The sequence below is a fragment of the Oreochromis niloticus genome, linkage group LG20, assembly GCF_001858045.2.
Source record: "Oreochromis niloticus isolate F11D_XX linkage group LG20, O_niloticus_UMD_NMBU, whole genome shotgun sequence".
In the NCBI taxonomy this organism is placed as follows: Eukaryota; Metazoa; Chordata; class Actinopteri; order Cichliformes; family Cichlidae; genus Oreochromis; species Oreochromis niloticus.
The window spans coordinates 20,984,087-21,003,748 of NC_031984.2; the positions used below are offsets into that span (position 1 = coordinate 20,984,087).

The following is a 19,662-nucleotide window of genomic DNA, read 5'->3' on the forward strand; positions in this document are numbered from 1 at the left end:
CCCAACCCAGCAGCACATCACAGCAAGAGCCTCCAGTCAAAACGAAGAAGGGAGCCAAAGCTGCAGCAAAATCCAACATCAGAGGAGAATCATTTAACTTTTTTTAGTTTGTTTCTTTTGGTCTGAGTCCTTGCTGACTGCGAACTCTTACTAAATATTTTTGTTACATTTTGCGCCAGCCTACAGTAGATCTCACCATGAGATGCTGTACTTTACTTGTGTGTTTACTTTTGGGCATAAGCACACAAAACGGATGGAGCCTTCCCCTGAAGTCCGTCTTTGTCACCTTTCCAGGAGACATTCCCAAAAACTTGACTGATTCGGAGCTGGCAGAAGTAAGTATGAGGGCTATTTTATTCAGACAGAATAAAATTGCATAAGTAGGATATTTAACCAAGCTATGCAGAAAGACTGTAAATACAGATTAAGTTAATTTCTGCAGAAGGATTGTAACAGTAACACAGTAATGCTGATTTGTCGTGTTCTCCTTCCAGAATTACCTCAAGAACTTCGGCTACATGAATACTGTGGAACGCAGTGGCTTCCAGTCTATGGTGTCCACCGCCAAGGCTCTGAAGAGGATGCAGAGGCAGCTGGGGCTGGAGGAGACTGGGGTGCTGAATAAAGAAACCCTGGATGCTATGAAAAAACCTCGCTGCGGAGTTCCTGATGTGGCCAACTATCAAACCTTTGAAGGAGACCTCAAGTGGGACCACAACGATGTTACTTACAGGTGAGCAAAAAAAAAAAAAAAAAGTCACTAAGTTGACTATGTAAGGGGCGGACTGTGCAATGAAGTTCTGACTGTGTATGTTATTTTATCTCCTCCACAGGATCCTTAACTATTCCCCAGACATGGATAGCGCTATCATTGACGATGCTTTTGCCAGAGCGTTTAAGGTGTGGAGTGATGTGACCCCTCTGACTTTTACCCGTCTCTATGACGGCACGGCTGACATCATGATATCGTTTGGGAAAAAGGGTAATGCGCTTTACGATGGTCGTTTGATTTGTTTTATGCGCGCTGATGCAACATAGTTACATAGAAAACCAAACACTAATGTGAAGTGCACATTTCTATTCAGACCACGGAGACCCCTACCCATTTGATGGTAAGGATGGCCTTCTCGCCCATGCCTACCCCCCTGGTGAGGGTATTCAGGGAGACGCCCACTTCGACGATGATGAGTTCTGGACCCTGGGGAAAGGAGCAGGTAATCAGAAAGAGAAAGAAGAGAAAGAAAGCATTTGTCTCCCCCTAGTGTTCACTTTAGATGTAATTAAATGTCCGGTCTCTTCTGTCTATATAGTTGTGAAGACTCGCTTTGGAAATGCAAATGGCGCCACGTGCCACTTCCCCTTCAGTTTTGGGGGCAAATCTTACTCCACCTGCACCACCGAGGGCCGCACAGACAATCTGCCATGGTGTTCCACCACAGCTGACTACGACAAGGACAAGAAATATGGCTTCTGCCCAAGCGAACGTAAGCTTGACACTGTATTCTCCAAGGCAAATCACATGTCACAGGTCACCCAGATAAGCGGATTTGCTTTTGTGACATGCTGACTCCTATTCTCTTTTCATCCTGACAGTTCTATACACTTTTGATGGAAATGCTGGTGGAGCTCCATGTGTTTTCCCTTTCATCTTTCTGGGTGAGGAGTATGACAGCTGTACCACAGAAGGCCGCAGTGATGGTTACCGCTGGTGTGCCACCACAGGCAACTTTGACCAGGATAAGAAATATGGATTCTGTCCCAGTCGTGGTGAGGGAACACATAAACCACAACACATAAATGCAGTGCAGTGCTGCCACAGTGCCTTGTTATTTTTGTTTAACTGCTGCTGTTATGTCTCTGTTTATCCAGATATAGCTGTAATTGGTGGAAATTCTGAGGGAGATCCCTGCCACTTCCCCTTTGTGTTCCTGGGTAAGGAGTATCACTCATGCACAAGCGAGGGACGAGGAGATGGCAAGCTGTGGTGCAGCACCACTGACAGCTATGATGATGACCAGAAATGGGGCTTCTGTCCTGACCAGGGTGAGCAACAAACACAAGGCAGAAAAAAAAGAGGAGGTTAAAATGAAGCATTAGTCACTAATAATATTTAATATATTTGTTACAGGTTATAGTCTGTTCCTGGTGGCTGCCCACGAATTTGGACATGCTCTTGGCCTGGATCACTCCAACATTAGAGAAGCTCTCATGTACCCCATGTACAGCTATGCTGAAGACTTCTCCTTGCATAGCGATGACATTGCCGGCATTCAGTTTCTCTATGGTAAGCGTTTCCTCTTAGCATGCGGCATTAAAGTGTTAATGTACCTAACTTCTCAGTAATTTCTCTCATGAAACTATATATTTTTTCAGGAGGTAGAACTGGCCCTGATCCCACCCCACCTAACCCCAACCCCCCTACCGCTGAGCCCACTGAGCCCACTGATCCCACTGAACCCACCACCACCACTACTGCAGTACCTGTGGATCCAACCAAAGATGCCTGCAAGCAGGACACATTTGACACCATCACTGTGATTCAAGGAGAACTACATTTCTTCAAGGATGGGTGAGCAACTTACTCATCCTACTTTAACCCATACTTCTTTTCCAAACAAGTAAAAACAAGATTTCCAAGCACATGAAATGTTAACTTTTGCATGTCAATTTTATAGACATTACTGGAAGACGTCCGGGAGCAGCAACGCAGAGCTCAAAGGGCCCTTTACTATTTCTAACAAGTGGCCTGCTCTTCCAGCTGTCATCGACTCTGCCTTTGAGGACAGTCTGACCAAGAAATTGTACTTCTTCTCAGGTAATGAACCCTCATGAAATGTTTAACAGCCCGTATTAGCCAACAGTGCTGACGGTCTAATAATGATCATTTTATTGTTTACAGGGACCAGATTCTGGGTGTACACAGGACAGAATGTTCTGGGTCCCCGCAGCATTGAGAAACTAGGCCTGCCCAACAACATTGAGAAAGTGGAGGGAGCTCTGCAGAGGGGGAAAGGCAAAGTGCTGCTCTTCAGTGGGGAGAACTTCTGGAGGTAGGTTAAGACTCAGCCTTTACAGTCCTGTATTTAAGAGAAAACTGCTACTTTTTTGCCATTTTAATGACATTTTATTGACATTTTCTCTCTTTCTTTTGTTTGATCTAAACAGGCTGGATGTGAAGGCCCAGACGATCGACAAGGGCTATCCAAAGTTTACTGATGTTGTCTTTGGTGGTGTCCCCAATGATGCTCATGATGTATTCCAGTACCAAGGTAAATAAACTACAAAATGTAAATTGTCTCTTAAGTTTAAGGGGGAAAAAACCCAAAACATCAGAAAAAACAGCAGTAGAGCACTTTAGGGTGTTTGCTTTAATTTTATTAACTTCATTATTTTCCTTATAGGTCACACTTACTTCTGCCGGGATCGCTTCTACTGGCGTATGAATTCCCGCAGGCAGGTGGACCGTGTTGGCTATGTCAAATATGACCTGCTCAAGTGCTCATCAGACACCCGCTACTGAATACACACATACTGAGCTGGGAATTGTAATGTGGTAGTACCCATTTCTCCCAGCTGCTGTCTAGCAGAATGTGACACAGTGTTTTTGTGTAGCACCTGCTGTGCTGATTTACGTGCTTTCTGGGATGTGAATAATTGTCTTTCAGTCATACTGGTTAGAAAAAACATGTAGCGCCGGCCTAAAAATGTGCCAAAGTCCCAGTACACTAGAGCAAATTGCAATGTTTGGCACTGCCTTACCTCAGTCTGATTGTCTGTGAACTGATGGTTATGGTGGCCTAAAACAGAAACTTAATTATTCTTAACAGCGCTCTGGCTCGGACCCTGGAGCTGCAAAATAATTACCATGTCTGACAGGCTCAGACTATTAACAGTATTAGATTATTTTGGTATTTATAGCAATATCTAACATTATTTTTGTCTCAAACGCATTTGTTTTGTGTGATTATTGTATGTGTTTTTCTGAAAATGGCTTCAGAGCCAATTACTTGCACTGGAAGACAAGGTATGTCTCCTACACATAAATTATTTAAGAGGTTTAATACATTTTGTAGGGATGCACCAAATATTTTCTTCACTGATACTGATATGATCAAAATTTGAAGTTGGCCAATAGCCGATGTTTTTGTTTTGATTGTTTTGGTTTATTATTTATTCACCCTTTGTGCAAAGAAAACAAAGAACTGCCATTGTTAAAAATAACAGTTCATTACTTTATCTTTGAATATTAATCTGTTTAACCATCAAAATTGATGCAATACAACAGATATCATGGACTAGTATCAGTGCTTGCCATCTTGTTTGTGATAGGCCAGTGGAGGTCAATGAGGCCGATATCAATTGATATTAATATGTTGATGTATCTCTAAATGTTTCTGTCAAAGTCTTGCCTATCAATGCAATAAACTTTCTGTGAAAACAATCTAACCCTGTGAGCAGTATTATTCATTCACTAAAAACACATTGAAATGCTTTGAAGACAATTCAAGACAGCTAAAACATGCACGGTGAAAAGTGTACACATTTGTGTTAGAATGCCAGAAAAAATAAGAGCACAATAAATAATTTCAAAACCTTTCTTACCTTTAATGTGACATATAAACCAAACAATTCAATTAAAAAAACAAAACAAATATGTTACAGGAAAAAAAAAAACCTAAATGATACAATAAGCTTATTGCATAAGTGTAGACACCCTTCAAGTAATGCTTTGTTGAAGCACCTTTTGATTCAATCACAGCATTCAGTCGTCTTGAGTAACCCCCCCGACCAATAAATTTAAGAGACTCTGATTAACCCCAGTTAAAGTTCAGCTGCCCTGGGAGGATTTTCTTGGCATTTACTTAGTTGTAAGCAAAGTCGTGTTTTGTAAAGAGCTTACAAAGTATCAAAGGGATCTCACTGGTGAAAAGTATCAGTTACTACATAGGCACAAAAATAAGGCGGAGAAAATATGGGACAACAGTGACATTGCAAAGAACTGAATGTCCCCCCGAAAAATTGATTCAAAGATGAAAACTGGTCAGGGAGAATTTGAAAAGACCAATAGTAACACTGAAGAAGCTGCAGAAGTAGAAGTATTGACAGAAGTGGTCAATACTTGGTTTGGAGTATATCTGGTTTATGAATATGAAATTTTCCTAGAAGCAGCAAAAATTGAATGCAGTATGTTAAGTTTTTGCCCACATCTTTATCTTCAAAACAAAATATCTCTTTCTCTTAAAGGTAATTATTATTTCCTCAGTTTTTGTCCAATATATTGCTGTACATCATTCCAAAACATTTTTTAATGAATAATTAATATCGAGGGTCAGTGTTTGTCCTTATTACTTTATAGGAATATTGCTTTTTAGTGACACTGACATCACCAATCAGTATTGGTCATTTATTCCATATGACTGGTTGGAGAGACATTATGCTTGCATACAAGATTCCACAATAGAAGAGCTTGTTTATGAAAACTAGAACATTTCACAGGTAGCTTCTCGATTTTGTAATCACATTTAAGCAAAAATGTAACCCCACCCATCAAACATGTTAAAACATGTTTTAGAAATGTGTTCCAAATGATATCTTTGACACTAAAGTTGGTTAACCATTTCGCTTTAAATGAATTAGTTTGCATTTTCAAACTTAAAGGTTTAGTGTGCACGCATATTACTCCGCACCCAATTACGTAATACGTCTTCCTCTTAAAAACAATAGTCCACTCAGTGAGTAAAAACATAGTAATATCTCACGAATATTTAGAACAACCAAAAACGATCAAGTGATTATTAGAAATAAAATGTTGAGGTTAATAAAAAAAATATTAAGACTGGTTAAAACAAAAAGCTCCGTTTTCAATAAAAACAATAAATAAGATCCGGTTGCACGGACAGGAAGCGAGGAGATACTCATGGTGCCCGATTAGAATGAAGCAACAATTATCGGTTAGTAACTTCTGTTCGAATTAGCGCCTCCACACCAAAGGACACCCTACTACTCGAAAATATACGGTAAGAAAAAAGAGCTGCGATTCTCCTGCCGATGATGGAAATTGTTTTTATTTTCTTCAGGGAGAGAATTTGGGCGGTCTGCCGCAGCGGAGGCCCTCGAGGTCCCCAGTAGAGCTTTCAGAATGCCTGAATGGAAAAGTGGGTTAGTTGGTATAAAATGGCGACGCGGAGCAGGCAGGATGAAGGGCAGCTAGGCCCGTTTAAAAAGGCTAACGCATGCTATTTTGCACGACGTAACACCCGATATGGCGACTTAGCAGCAGCATTTAGGTTATAACTCTGTACTGTGCTGCTCAAACACAAGTTATATGATTGTAAGTGTCGGTTGTTAGCCCCACAAAAGCCCGACGTTAAGTGAACAGCAGCGCTGGTTAGCTATGTGGAAGCTAACCAGTTAGCTGTTTTGGTCGTGAGCAAGTTTATAAAAAACTTTGTTCCTGGGTCTTCAACAAATTATTATATTGTGAAAATCACGAGCGTTTCTTCCCCTGAATCAAGATACCCATGAGATTTACTAAAAATTAAGAATAGTGTCCCCGAGTCAAAAGACACGATGTTAACAGAAGCAAAAGGCTTTGGGGTAAATGCTCAGAAACAAACTCACTTGCACGTAATCCCTTTTAGTTAAACTGTGTAACAATATCAAGCACTGCAGTGGTTGTGGGGCGGAAAGCTACTACAGTACACATTATCTGAACATAGTCTGCTATAACAAATGAAGTCATATTTAACTCTAACCAGTAAAGAAGTATAAAGTTTATGAAAACTGGCAATCTATCGGAACTACACCTAAGTAAACTATTAGTGTGCACTGCTCAGTTTGGTCTAACTAAATGCAAACTATAGAGAGTTCAATCTGACCTTGGAAACTGAGAGAATTGACCACAAAACCTTCAGAGGTCATTTAGAGTTGGCTCTGTTTGTTGACAGGAGTTAGGCAGAAGTTAACAGCCTTATTCAGCAAATACACTCTTACTTAAATACAGTTGATAAAGTCAGACAGTTTATTTTTTTCAGCCCCTAATGTCCGCAGGTCTTACTGGCTTTAAAGTTATGAAATACGTTGCTGTTTAACTCCATATAACATAGCTTAGAGTGTCTAAATTTTAAAAACAAATACTGATCTTCCTTCCTATTTAAACTATGTGCAAATTGCATATATCTTTATATACAGCACTTGTATGCATATTCAAGGTATGTTTAAGAGATGACACCTTAGATTTACAGTAGAGTAGTATAGTAGTGTAGATTTATTTTGTTTGGAAAATAGAAATAGGTGGAGTGGTTTGGTTCATTTTTTTTGTTTCATTCTTGTGGATAGTTATGGATTTGGAGGAGAATGAGGTCGAGAGCAGCAGTGATGCAGGTCCCTCAGGGATGGAGGAGCCATCTGAAAGTGGCATGGGAATGGAGTCATCAGAGGCGATGTCTGCAGACAGCAGTGATGCTGCTGCTTCTCATGCACAGGCCCCAGAGTCTGACTGCCATGTCGGACAGAGCTCGGAGGGACTTGTGGTAAGTTAAAAATACAGTGTAGTTAAACAAAACAAAACAAACAAAAAAACAACAGTGATGAATGTAGCTTTTTATTCTATAAGTTTCCAGATGTCATCCTTTCTTTCCCTCACTCTTAAGGTGTTCATCCCAGAAACAAGCTCTAGCACAGATGTCAGAGTTTCATCAGTCCATCTTCCAGACTCCTCTTCAGTGGCCCAGTCCACCAGTGTGTCCAGTGTCTCCACGGTGACTCAGTCGGTGCTTGTGTCTGAGTCAGCTCAAGTGCTGGTCCACTCGAGTGCTGTCTCTGAAGGGGCTATGATGGTTTCTGACTCAACTGCTTCTACCTCATCAGATCTGGGGTCTGCCATTGACAAGATCATAGAATCCACCATCGGCCCCGATATCATGAACGGTATATGTTTTTAATGACTCTTCGTTTTCCATCATGTCCTGACAAGAGAACTATGGACTTGTCTTAAATTGAAAACTTTATGACATGAGAGTTTATATCTTTTTCTTTTAGGTTGTATAGCTGTGACCAGTGCAGAAGATGGGGGTGCAGAAACAACCCAGTATCTAATACTACAAGGTCCAGATGACGGTAAGTGGGGTGTTCCTGCTAACTTATTATCTTTCAATCGGCCAGAATAATTTAAAATAATAATTCTGATAAATGACTCTTGTATTTTTTATATTTGTTTACAGTGCTTGTAAATGGCATGTATGTATGAATTTAAAGCTTTAATTTTATCTTTATCCACTAGCAAAATAATTTTTACATTAGAAATGTGTTTATATTATATAGCAATACACATTTATATTGTTATACTTAAAATCTATTTAGGCTGATGACAACAAAGGAACAGGAATATTTTTTAATCATTTCCTTGTTTATTGGTGCAGGTGCTCCTATGGTAGCTCAGATGTCATCTTCTGCCCTGTCCAATCGTATAGCAATAGAAGCCCTTGCCGAAGGTCCCACATCCACCTGTCTTGACCAGAGAGACCTGCAAGGCAATGTTGAGCCTGACCAGCCCGATGATCAGCCTGGACATTCAGGTTACTTAGAAGACAGCAGCAGTCAGCCTGACCAGCCACAGCACTCCCACCCCTCCCAGTACATGGACTGCAGTGCAGATGGTCCAGACCAGACAGAGGAATCTTCATCTTCCTATGTGGAGTGTTCAGGTGAGGAACCTGACCAGACACGCTCCCGTTCAGGCTTCCCTGACTACAGTGGGAATAACAGTGACCAGGATCTGCCTGGTTATGTGGGGTGCAGTGGAGCTGACTCAAATCCTACCAGCCGAAGTCACTATGTGGTGGAGTGCAGTGCTGGGTATCCTGGGCGTGCAGTGGATGAGGGGGAGCGGCCGCATCATTCACGCAGTTACATTGACAGTAGTGCAGACCACCGGACTCAGACAAGTCGTCAGTATGCGGCTGAGTATGGTGGGGAATGTGTTGTAGCTGCAGATTCTGAGCAGCCAGGTTGTTCTCGTTACCAAGCGGAGGACGATGATGAAGATGATGATCAGAACCAGGATCCAGATCAGCCACAGCACTCTCAACAGCAGCCCCAGCACTCCTGTTATATGGAGAGCAGCAATGGCCCAGAGGCTTCTCTCTATACTGACGACAGTTCCTCTTCAGACCATCCTCTGGCAGACACGGCAGGTTCAGGTGGACTTCCAGAGGCACTGGAAGGCAGCGAGAGCCAGCCGGGCCCATTCATCAGCAGCAGTGGGACCTATACCTCTAATGCAGAACCTGAGCTGGCTCAGCACTGCTCACCCAGCAAAGAGGAGCCCCAAGGCTCTCAGGATGAAGCTGGGCTGGGCAGGGACATGGAGACATCAACTGTAGCAGAAGGCTCTGGAGAACGACCACCAAACCTGGCTGAGTTAGAGGAAATGATGGAGGTAGTGATCGTGCAGCAGTTCAAGTGTAAAATGTGTCCATACAAGAGTGCCTCCAAAGATACTCTCATCAACCACATGAGAGACAAACACTTCAAACCTGCAGGTAAGCTAGCACAATAATAGCCATGACATTGTTATCTCACCAAGCTTGGTAGTATATAGATAAAATGTCTTTTCTTTCTTTTTCTTTTTCTTTTTTTTTTACAATTTTAGGGGAAATGCCAAAGAAGCGTAAACGTGGACGACCTCCTAAAAGTGAGACCTTAGCCCGTCAAAAGGCAGAGAGGGAGGAGGCAGCAAAGATGAAGGCCGCAGAGTCCCAGCAAGCAGCGGCAGCAGAAGAAGAGGAGGATGACATTGTGGATGATGGTGCTATTGATGATCCTGAAAGTTAGTGAAAAAGACATTGATGGAATATGCAAATTTCTGTCTTTGAATAATTATAACATTAATACTTTTCTTGTTAATGAGCATTTACTCTATCACATAGCTCTCACTGTCATTTCCACTTATCCCTCACACTGATTAAAAATAATCTGTCTCCAGAGGACAGCGACTACAACCCAGCCGATGAAGATTCCAAAGGAAGACCACCTGCCATTCTGAAAAAATCAGCAACTCCCACTTCCTCCTCCTCTTCCTCCCAAGGGCGTCCCCGACGTAAAGCTGGCCGTCCAAGGAAGTACTCAGTTGTAGATGAAGGCTACAGCAGCAAAGGTGAGTTTTCAGCCTGTCACTGCGAGCCTAGAGAGCTTACATGCAAAACTTTAGGCAAACATATTCTCCTTTTTCCACTTGTGTTGCAGAAGCAGAAAGTATTGCTAAGAAGCCCAGGGTTAGTTTGGATGCTAATGAGTCTGAAGAGGCAAGTTCTTCAGGGCTAGACAATAGTGCACCCACGGTGACTGATGGAGATGCACCTGAGGCAGCAATTAGCCAGTCAGACTCTGAGAACAAAGATCCTTCATCCAACCAACGGACGGAGGAGGAGTACTTCCCAAGAAAACGTGGCAGACCATCCCGGCGCTTCCTTCGCAAGAAGTATAAGAAGTATATGAATCGGAAGTAAGTCTTTTTAACATTTTATTATAAATTCCATTAAAATATTTTAGAATGCACTAATTTCTTCTTTCTCTTTGTTATCTCCCAGTCGCCACTATAAATCCCTCAAACCACTCCTGAGACCCCACAACTGCTACATCTGTGGGTCACGTTTCCTCACTCTAGAAGACTTGCGCTTCCACATCGACTCACATGAAGGCAATGATCCCGAGCTCTTCAAGTGCCTGCAGTGCAACTATCGCTGCAAGCGCTGGTCCTCGCTCAAGGTCAGTTGCAATAAAACAGATCACAACACACTCAGGTTAACCTCAGTTTATTTGCATGTTTCCACAGTTTCCTAAAACATTTTTTTTTTTTTTTTTATACAGGAGCACATGTTCAACCACGAGGGCACCAAGCCATTCAAATGTGAGGAATGTGATTACACGAGCGTGTACAAGAAAGATGTTATTCGACATTCGGCAGTCCACAACAAAGAGCGGTATGGACATCGCGCCTGTCGTCAAACTCAGTTATTCCTGAAAATGAACATGTTCATAAAGTTTCCAGATGTTGATGATATAACTGATTATTTTTCTTTCCTCTTGCAGGAAAAGGAAAACGGAGTCGGTAAGAATTTATATTTGAATAGCATCTACAATACTTATTGGCATACATGTAATTTAAGAATAATTATACAAAATAATCTGACAAAATTTCAGTTTCTGTTGTTGCTGGTTGCTACTTACTGTAAGAGGTCAGCATTGTGATTTTTAGTCTGATTATTGCAGGTGCCGAAGGCGTCGGAGTTCCCCTGCCCTGTGTGTCACAGGGTGTATCCCATGCAAAAGAGACTTACTCAGCACTTAAAAACCCACAGCTCAGAGAAACCACACATGTGCGATAAGGTCAGAAAGAGGATTACGCAGTTCAAGAACTATTCTTTTCATATTCTTATCATTTTAAATGAAATATGGCAACACAAACAAACAAAAAACAGGGTAATCTCACTATGTTAGAGGTGTGTCACCAGTACTAATGAATATTCTCTCCTGCTTTCTTATTCCACTAGGAAGTTCGCTTACTTTCTTGTTTAAGATGCCTTTCTGTCTTTGCAGTGTGGAAAATCCTTCAAGAAGCGTTACACATTCAAAATGCACCTCCTAACCCACATCCAGAGTCTTGAGGACAACAAGTCAGTACTCAGACTTCTATTCCTCCTCTTTTACTCTGTCATCTACCAGTCAGTCTTCTTTTAAAAACAAGGCTATCACAATAGTTAATAGTTTTTGGTAGAATAAATAATTTAGGTGTTAGTGTGATATTATAACTAATGCCCCTCTGGTGTTAATGTGACAGGTTCAAATGTGAATTTTGTGACTACACTTGTGACAACAAGAAGCTGCTGCTCAACCATCAGCTGTCCCACACCAACGACAGGCCTTTTAAGTGCGACTACTGTAAATACTCTACTTCCAAAGAGGAGTTTCTCGTCTCCCATCTGGCCATCAAACACACAGGTCAGTGCAGCAGAAAGACAATAATGCTATATTTAAATAGCATTTGTTTAAGTTCACCTATTGAATTCACTTATTGATGTTGTGTGTTTTTACATTTCTCCAGGCGAGAAGCCTTTCTCCTGTGATATGTGTCACTTCATGACTAAGCACAGGAAGAACCTGCGCCTTCATGTGCAGTGTCGCCACGCTGAGGCATTTGAAGAATGGTCTTTGGCTCACCCTGAAGAGCCTGTAAAGACACGGCGCAGACCTTTCTTCACCCTGCAGCAGATAGAAGAGCTGAAACAGCAACATGAAGACACACAGAGCTTGCAGAACACTATTGTAAATTTGATTTGTTGTTATCTTTTGTTACTTTTATGGCAATGGGGGATGAGAAGGGGAAAAAAACATGAAAAGAACAAAATAATGAGACTTTTTTTTTATTTTAAATTTGTAAATGTCCATATGCATGAAAATTCAACACTTTGCAAAATTTAGAAATATTATTTACTCTTAAAGAATAACCATAGTTTTTGTTTTATTTTTTCTTTTTGTTTTTCTTTCTGTTTTTTTAACATGATCTTATTAGGTCACTGTGGATTCTGCAACACTGCAAGCCATGCAGGGCATGGAAAATGCCTCAGTGTCCCAGGACGCTTTGGGAAACACCACGATCATCTATGAACAAGGTCAGTAAGGATTTCTCTGAAAACATATTAAATATTTATGGTGTTATATGTAACCTGAATGACAAGCTCTGAACTTTTTCTCCATGTGCTTTTCCTCAGCTGAATCCAGCGACCTATCTGCTCAGAATGCCCTGGACCTGCTGCTGAATATGAGCAATGCACGGGAGCTGGTTGGGAACTCCTTACAGGTCGGCTCATCAAAATTTCAGAACGGTTATATGAAAGATAGCATCGTATTTTATAAAATAAACGAACCAAAAAATAATAACTGTGAAATATATCTTGATTGTTTTTCTCAGGTAGCAGTGCTGAAGTCAGATGGAAAAGCTTTGGAGAAGGGAACATGGAGCACGGTGACAGCAGCGTCCGGTCAGGCCCAAAAGATCTTGACCTTCCATGTTTCTGAGAATGGCGAGACGGTGCTACAAGAGGCCTACGAGGCTGCCACCTCTGAAACAGGAGAGCTTACCCACATCGCCATTGAAGGCTATGAGGGGGGAGGGGACTTCAGTGTGGTGGAGCAGGCTGCTGAAGAAATCCGTAGTCCTGGATATAGGTAACGTAGCACACACAGTCCGATTTGTAGCTTATGTTCAGATATTTCATTTCATAAGCAAGAGATTACTTTCATATTAAGGACATTTTGGTGTCTCAGCAGTTTCTAATCTTATTAAACTGCTTTCTTTTCAGTAATGTGGAGTCTAGCCCTTCTCAAGCTTTAGAGGTTTCTGGGTCAGAGAGCTTGAAAAGTGACAAGTATTATCTTACATCAGCACTGGCTGATGGTGTATTGCAACAAGTGGAGGTAACTAGCAACTGTAGTTTATACTATAAACAGATATACTATCTCTGTCTTCCACTCCTTGACTATGTTGTCTGTTCTCCGTTAGCTGAGCAGCGAAGCTCCAGCTTCTCCCTCTGCAGTGAGCTCTCCCAGTCTCACTACGAAGAGGTTTTCCTGTCGAATCTGCATGGAGTCTTTCCACGGACGCTCGGACATGGAGAACCACAAGAGGGCGCACGTGGATGCCAATACTTTCAAGTGTCCTGACTGTGACTTCACCTCCACCTCTTGGCCTGAGGTCAAGGTGAGTCTCCCCAAATCCCCCGATTTATACAGTTTATAGTGTGTGATTCTTGGCTAAATTTCACACACTACAAGTGAATGTAGGTAAGGTTCAGGTGAGTTAAATACTTGGTTTCTTGTTTGTTTGTTTTTTCTACTGTCGGTTCTGTACGATTTCAAAGAGCAGTGGATATTCTGAATACAGTCATCTCAGACCAAAGACCAGACTCTGGGTGTGACCACTGCAGTCCTACCATCCTGCTATTTAATGTGTCTCACAAGTAGCTAATCAATGGAAAGTTGGCTAGATTTTTCCACTGGAGGCAGTAATGACAATTAAAATTGATGAACCGCTTCATATTAATATAAATGGGGGAAAAAACAATAATTGAGAGGTGTACACCCCCATGTTCACTTAGTTTGACATTTATACTCTAAGCCAAAAACATTTCTCTCCCTCTAACTTTTGCTCCTTTTAATTGTGATTAATGTTCTGTTTTGTTTTAGACCCACATGGGACAGCACTCCTACCTGCGTCCTCACAAGTGTCCAAACTGCAGCTTTGCCTCCAAAAACAAGAAAGACCTACGCAGACACATGATGACGCACACCAATGAGAAACCATTTTCTTGTAAACTTTGTGGACAAAGGTGGGAGGATCTAACACATCTGTATTCATTAGGCATTAGAGGTACAGAACAGCTATTAATGTGAGTGTTTTTGTTTTTTGTTTTTTTGTTTTTAACTCAGGTTTAACCGCAATGGCCATCTGAAGTTTCACATGGAGCGTCTTCACAATCAGGATAATCTTGCTCGCAAAAGTCGAACCACTGCGTCTCAGCAAACCATAATAGTTAACAGCGATGAGGAGGCGTTAGCCACACTACAGTGTAAGAAACACAGGATCATACAAGCCGAGACTTACAGTTTGTGCTTAAAAGTAATAATAACAGTAAATGTAAAAGTGTCAGTGGTCAAAAGTCCATAAACAGAGGCCTCAGTGTAAAACAGATAAAAAATACACACAAAGTTAATGTATTTTGGTGTGTGTATGTGTGTGTACATCAGCCCTGCAGGGACATCAGGCAGTGATCACTCCTGAGCGGCTGCAGGCTCTAGGACAGGAGCACATCATTGTAGCTCAGGAACAGGCAGTGTCAGACCAGGTAACAGCTCTCACACTGTACAGCCTATGTTCATGTAATGTATTCTCCAAAATGGATTGATTTTGCGCGTGTAACTGCTAAACATTTTATAAATAAGAACCCTTAAATGTGCATTAATCAGGAGGAAGGTGCATACATTCAGCAGATAACCACCATAGACGGTCAGACGGTCCAGCATCTGATGACAGGAGACAACCAGGTTACTGAGGTGAGTTTCACTTGAATCATTCTACCGCTGTGCAAGAAAAATGCGTATGGATTAAACTTTTAAGAAACATTATTTTAAAGAATTTTAATGTATATTTTTTGCTTAAACTTATTCAAGTAAAAAGGCAATAACTAGAAAAAACGTGTTGGTATGGCCAGCCCTTGCTTTTGACTCATGGGCGTCAGTTTATCTCACTTGGTTGAGGTTCAGGGTTTAATTTTGACCCAGGGCCCTTGGTCTTGTGTCTTCCTCCATTATCTTTCCCCACTGACCTGTCTGAAAAGCTTTGTTGTCCTATAAAATAAAGGCAAAAAAATAATGTTTGTGAAAAAAGAAGGTCTGATTCTGGCTCCATGCATCAGGATACATTTGGGGCTTTGGAGGTGGTTTATAGTCTTGTGTGTGATAGAACATTATAATCATGAAAGTGCCTAAGGGTTCTTTGTGGTATTGTATAAATCAGTATCAATGTTAGATTCAATCTCACCTTATTTGTCCCATGTCCACTTTCAGGTTCAGTATATCATCTCACAGGATGGAGTTCAACACTTACTTCCTCAAGAGTATGTAGTAGTAGCTGATGGCAACCACATACAGGTTAGTGTTTTACTGCGTAGACAGTGCATATATATGCAGTATTTAATAGTGAGAATCTCTGTCTCATTTGTAACTGGTTCTGTGACTGGCCCTCAGATGCCAGACGGACAGATAATCCAGTACGAACATGACAGAACCATTGTTCAGGAGCAACAGGTGAGACAGATTTAAAATCTAAAACATGCTGAAAGGACGTCTGTGTAGGATGGAGTGGGAGCTGTTTGGAGAAATTCAGTAAAGTTTTTATAATCTTGTTATCAGTGTGTAATCATCTGTACATCCAAATTTAGAAGCTTTTGTATTTTTAAATTGAAGTGATGGGAAGGTATCTAACTGGTTACATTGAGCAACTTCATTACTAGTACAACTGAATCATACACAATCATATACATGGAATTCTCTATAAAGTTAAGTCAAATTTTATAGACAAATGAAACATCATTATGTCCAAACATAACTCAAATTTAAAAATAAATATAAAAGAGATTATTTAGTCATTTTGGTTTGTGAGCTTAAACTGTTTTGTGTGTATTTTATATGAGTGTAAACATGTGTATAGTTAAACATGTATATTATCTGATTATATGCCAAACTCTGAACATTGATTTGCAAATTGGGCGGGAACAAATAAGTGTAAACTTCATCCTACTCCTTTTCAAGCATAATAATTGTGTGGGATGCAGAAATATTCATGACAACTTGATGTCTTTATCTTGGTTTTTTTGTGTGTGTTTACAAAGTTTTTGTTCTTGTAACTCAGTTATTTTCATGTTTGAAATAAACTCTATTCTGTTCCATTTGTAGATTGCTGTAAGTCACGACGGTCAGATCCAGTACCTACCTGTCAGCTCTGATCAACAAATCGTGAATGCTGAAGATTTGGAGGCTGCTGCCCACTCTGCTGTCACAGGTTGGCTCTTATGAGAGTGCTCAGTTGATGTTCAGTTCCAAGTTTTGGGATTTTATGAATTTCTTATAATTTTGTCCCAAATATATACTAAGGTTTCTTCGGGACAGCCAGAGCATTTTAGATGTAGGCAGGTCAGTTTTTATAATTTAAGTAATTCCTTAAATGCAGATGTTTTTGAAAGTGATAAACGAACATCATCAGTGGGTTTAAAACTTGCCAAAATATCATTTATTTCTAATATTAGCTTCAGTATAAATAAAGTTGTATGAACTCTGATCTTTGTTCCTGCAGCCGTAGCAGACGCGGCCATGACACAGACCCAGACAGTCTACACTGAGGCTACACCTGAGCAACTGGAAGAGCTGCAGCAACAGGGCATCCACTATGATGTCATTACTTTCTCCAATGAATAGGGATGCAAGTGCGCCAAGAGGAGGACCAATACAAACCACTATGAGCTAACAGAACAGTGACCTCAACTTATTTATGCATCTAGCTGGCAGTGAAGTGAAAAAAAGGCCTTATCTCCTGCCCAGCATCACCTGCTCGGGGCAGCTGCATCAGTCACAATCAACAGCTTCTTGTAAATTTCAATTATTGTACGCAGTGCTTCTAATTTATTCATAGGTACTGAGCATTCAAGAGTTAATTTAAGGAACGTTGGGCTCTTCTCTAATTATTCAAACCGAATTGTGTATATGTGCCTCAACAGCTTCCATTTGCAAGACAATGTTATTAAAAATGATAAAATAGCTTATTTCATGTTATTAAAAGTGTCCTAATGAACATTTTAGTTTTTGAATGGAATGAAATGAAAAGGCACGCTTTATTTTTGATGTGTAATAAGATAAGTTAATTAATAGAATGCCACAATATTGTGTTTACATAATATTATGTACATACATTTTGCATTTGTCTTCTGTTGTGCAATGGAAGACATGTTTTGATTTGATGAGTATAAAGTGTTTAATACGTTCAAAGCTGACACCAAATAAATCACTTTATACATGTATGTGTCTGCTCGGAATTATTTCATCTTGTCCGTATCTGCTTTAACATATCCTATCTATATAAATGCAATCGTCAGCCACTTTATTAGGTACACCTTGCTAGTACAGGGTTGGATCCCTTTACTGCTTTTCGAACTGCTTTTATTCTTCATAGCATGGATTCAACAAGGTGCTGGAAAAATTTCTGAGATTTGCTCCTTGTTGACAGAATAGCATCGCATGGTTGCTGCACATCTGTGATGTAAATCTGTTCCACCACATTCCAAAGGTGCTCTATTGGATTGGGATCTGGTGACTGTAGAGGTCGTCTGAGTGCAGTGAACGTGTTGTCATGTTCAAGAACCTTGAGCTTTGTGACAAGGCACGCTATCTTGCTCAAAGCATCAATCAAATCAAACACTCAAAGACCGCTGCTCAGTTTGTACTAAGGAGACCTCCTTAGTATAAACTCCCACTATTACACCACCACCAGCAGCCTAAACCATTGATATAAGGCAGGATTTCATGTTGTTTAAGCCAAATTCTGATCCTACAACTGGAAAGTATCTGAATATTCCATTGTCTAGTTTTGTTGAGCCCAGGTGAACTTTGGCCTCAGTTTAACAGAATCTTTCTGCTGTTTCCTCTTTAGATTTGTTTGCCGCTGGTTTCTGGTCCATTGATTGATCATTTATTTCGAGCATATGGGTACAGATATACAAAACAGAGCAAATATACAGGAAGGAAAATACTGTTTAGTACAACAGGTGCTCAAAAAGGAGTGGGAAGAAATAAACTTTCATACTCCTACCCACTTCACATATTTATAGTTTAGTCATGTAGCTTCTTCCTGAGTGTATGTAATATGTTGTATAACATAATGATAACTTATGACATTGGACATATCTATATTGAAAACACCTCTTGTAGCTTAACGCCGGCCCCATCCTTGAACTGCATGAAAACCATATGTTTATTGAATAAAAGTGATTTAAATTTCTGGACATTTGGACATTGCTCGTCCTTAGCTGCTAATCCACTCCACAATTTAACCCCACACAGAGACACACAAAAACTTTTCCTAGTAGTTCTCACCGCATCTCTCTGGTTGAAAAGATTTTGAAATTTGACTGGCAATAGATTATTTCTAGCTCTAAGAATTATCTGTGCTGTATTGTAATTAGCCAAGTCATGAAGTTTTAATCATTTTGACTGTAAAAATTAGGAATTTGTATGATGAAGATACCCATGTTTGTGTATTTACAAACTGCCCTTTTCTGTAATTTCTGAAAAGAGAATTTAGTGTATTTTTAATTATTTCACCATACCTCTATACAATAACTTAAATGAGGAAGAATTAGAGAACAATTAAGTATACAGACACAATTATGATCTAGAACCTGTTTAACTTTGTTTATGATTGAGATGCTTTGGGACACTTTGTTTGTGCATGCCTGATATGAGGTTTCCAACTGATATTAAGTATCAGTCCTAAGAATTGAGTCACCTTTACTATTTCAATTTTTCATTTTCTACCTGTATTTGTGTGCCATCATTCACTTTATAGTTACCAAATATCATTGCTTTTGTTTGACTAACATTTAGTGATAATTTATTACTATTGATGACTGTCTTAACTGATTTTTTTTTACATATTCACAGAAAACAATATATTAGTATCATCAGCAAATAATATGAAGTTTGATCATTTGGACACCTTGAACATGTCATTAATATATATATGTATATGTGTGTGTGTGTGTGTGTGTGTTAAATAGACTGGGGTACAATACTGACCCTTGAGGGACTCAAGTCCAGTGCATTTGTTATTGCTTCCACTGCTTCAGTTATTGTCAATGAAGCTGAAATTAATTAAACTCACAGAGCACTCCACAGCCTGCTAATATGTAACCTTAAATTTAAAGAAAAGCAGCAGAGGGGTTCAGAGAAGTGTAATTTGTTCTTTCAGTTAATAATAGAGCCCACATTATTATCAACAGCTACATCCACCCACCTATGTACTATTTTCATCAGTCAATTTTGGAGTTACTACAA

The 19,662-nt window shown here is 40.3% G+C and overlaps 2 protein-coding genes across 4 annotated transcripts; both read left to right on the forward strand.

The window, feature by feature from the left end:
• On the forward strand, positions 1-4,446 carry mmp9 (matrix metallopeptidase 9). The gene is made up of 13 exons (XM_003448139.5): positions 1-335; positions 495-733; positions 834-982; positions 1,086-1,214; positions 1,311-1,484; positions 1,594-1,767; positions 1,870-2,043; positions 2,129-2,284; positions 2,374-2,569; positions 2,676-2,815; positions 2,900-3,050; positions 3,166-3,269; positions 3,402-4,446. The coding sequence occupies exons 1-13, from the start codon at positions 198-200 to the stop codon at positions 3,518-3,520; spliced, it is 2,043 nt and encodes a 680-aa protein (XP_003448187.1). The 5' UTR covers positions 1-197; the 3' UTR covers positions 3,521-4,446.
• A 342-nt stretch (positions 4,447-4,788) lies between these two features.
• Positions 4,789-17,630, forward strand: znf335 (zinc finger protein 335). Of its 3 annotated transcripts, none has more exons than XM_019350131.2 (28): positions 4,789-6,017; positions 7,339-7,532; positions 7,653-7,929; positions 8,041-8,118; positions 8,472-9,542; positions 9,653-9,829; positions 9,986-10,156; positions 10,246-10,504; positions 10,590-10,767; positions 10,870-10,982; positions 11,092-11,110; positions 11,272-11,388; positions 11,599-11,675; positions 11,840-12,000; positions 12,104-12,324; positions 12,572-12,671; positions 12,771-12,859; positions 12,971-13,227; positions 13,362-13,476; positions 13,562-13,759; positions 14,245-14,387; positions 14,488-14,627; positions 14,806-14,903; positions 15,025-15,111; positions 15,625-15,708; positions 15,805-15,864; positions 16,513-16,618; positions 16,910-17,630. In XM_019350131.2, the coding sequence occupies exons 2-28, from the start codon at positions 7,341-7,343 to the stop codon at positions 17,029-17,031; spliced, it is 4,710 nt and encodes a 1,569-aa protein (XP_019205676.1). In that variant the 5' UTR covers positions 4,789-6,017; positions 7,339-7,340; the 3' UTR covers positions 17,032-17,630. The 3 variants fall into 3 exon arrangements, with proteins under 3 accessions (XP_019205676.1, XP_019205675.1, XP_025757509.1); XM_019350130.2 differs by having other exon boundaries at positions 4,790-6,017; positions 8,421-9,542; XM_025901724.1 differs by lacking the exon at positions 4,789-6,017 and adding an exon at positions 6,164-6,597 and having other exon boundaries at positions 8,421-9,542.
• Positions 17,631-19,662: the final 2,032 nt, after the last annotated feature.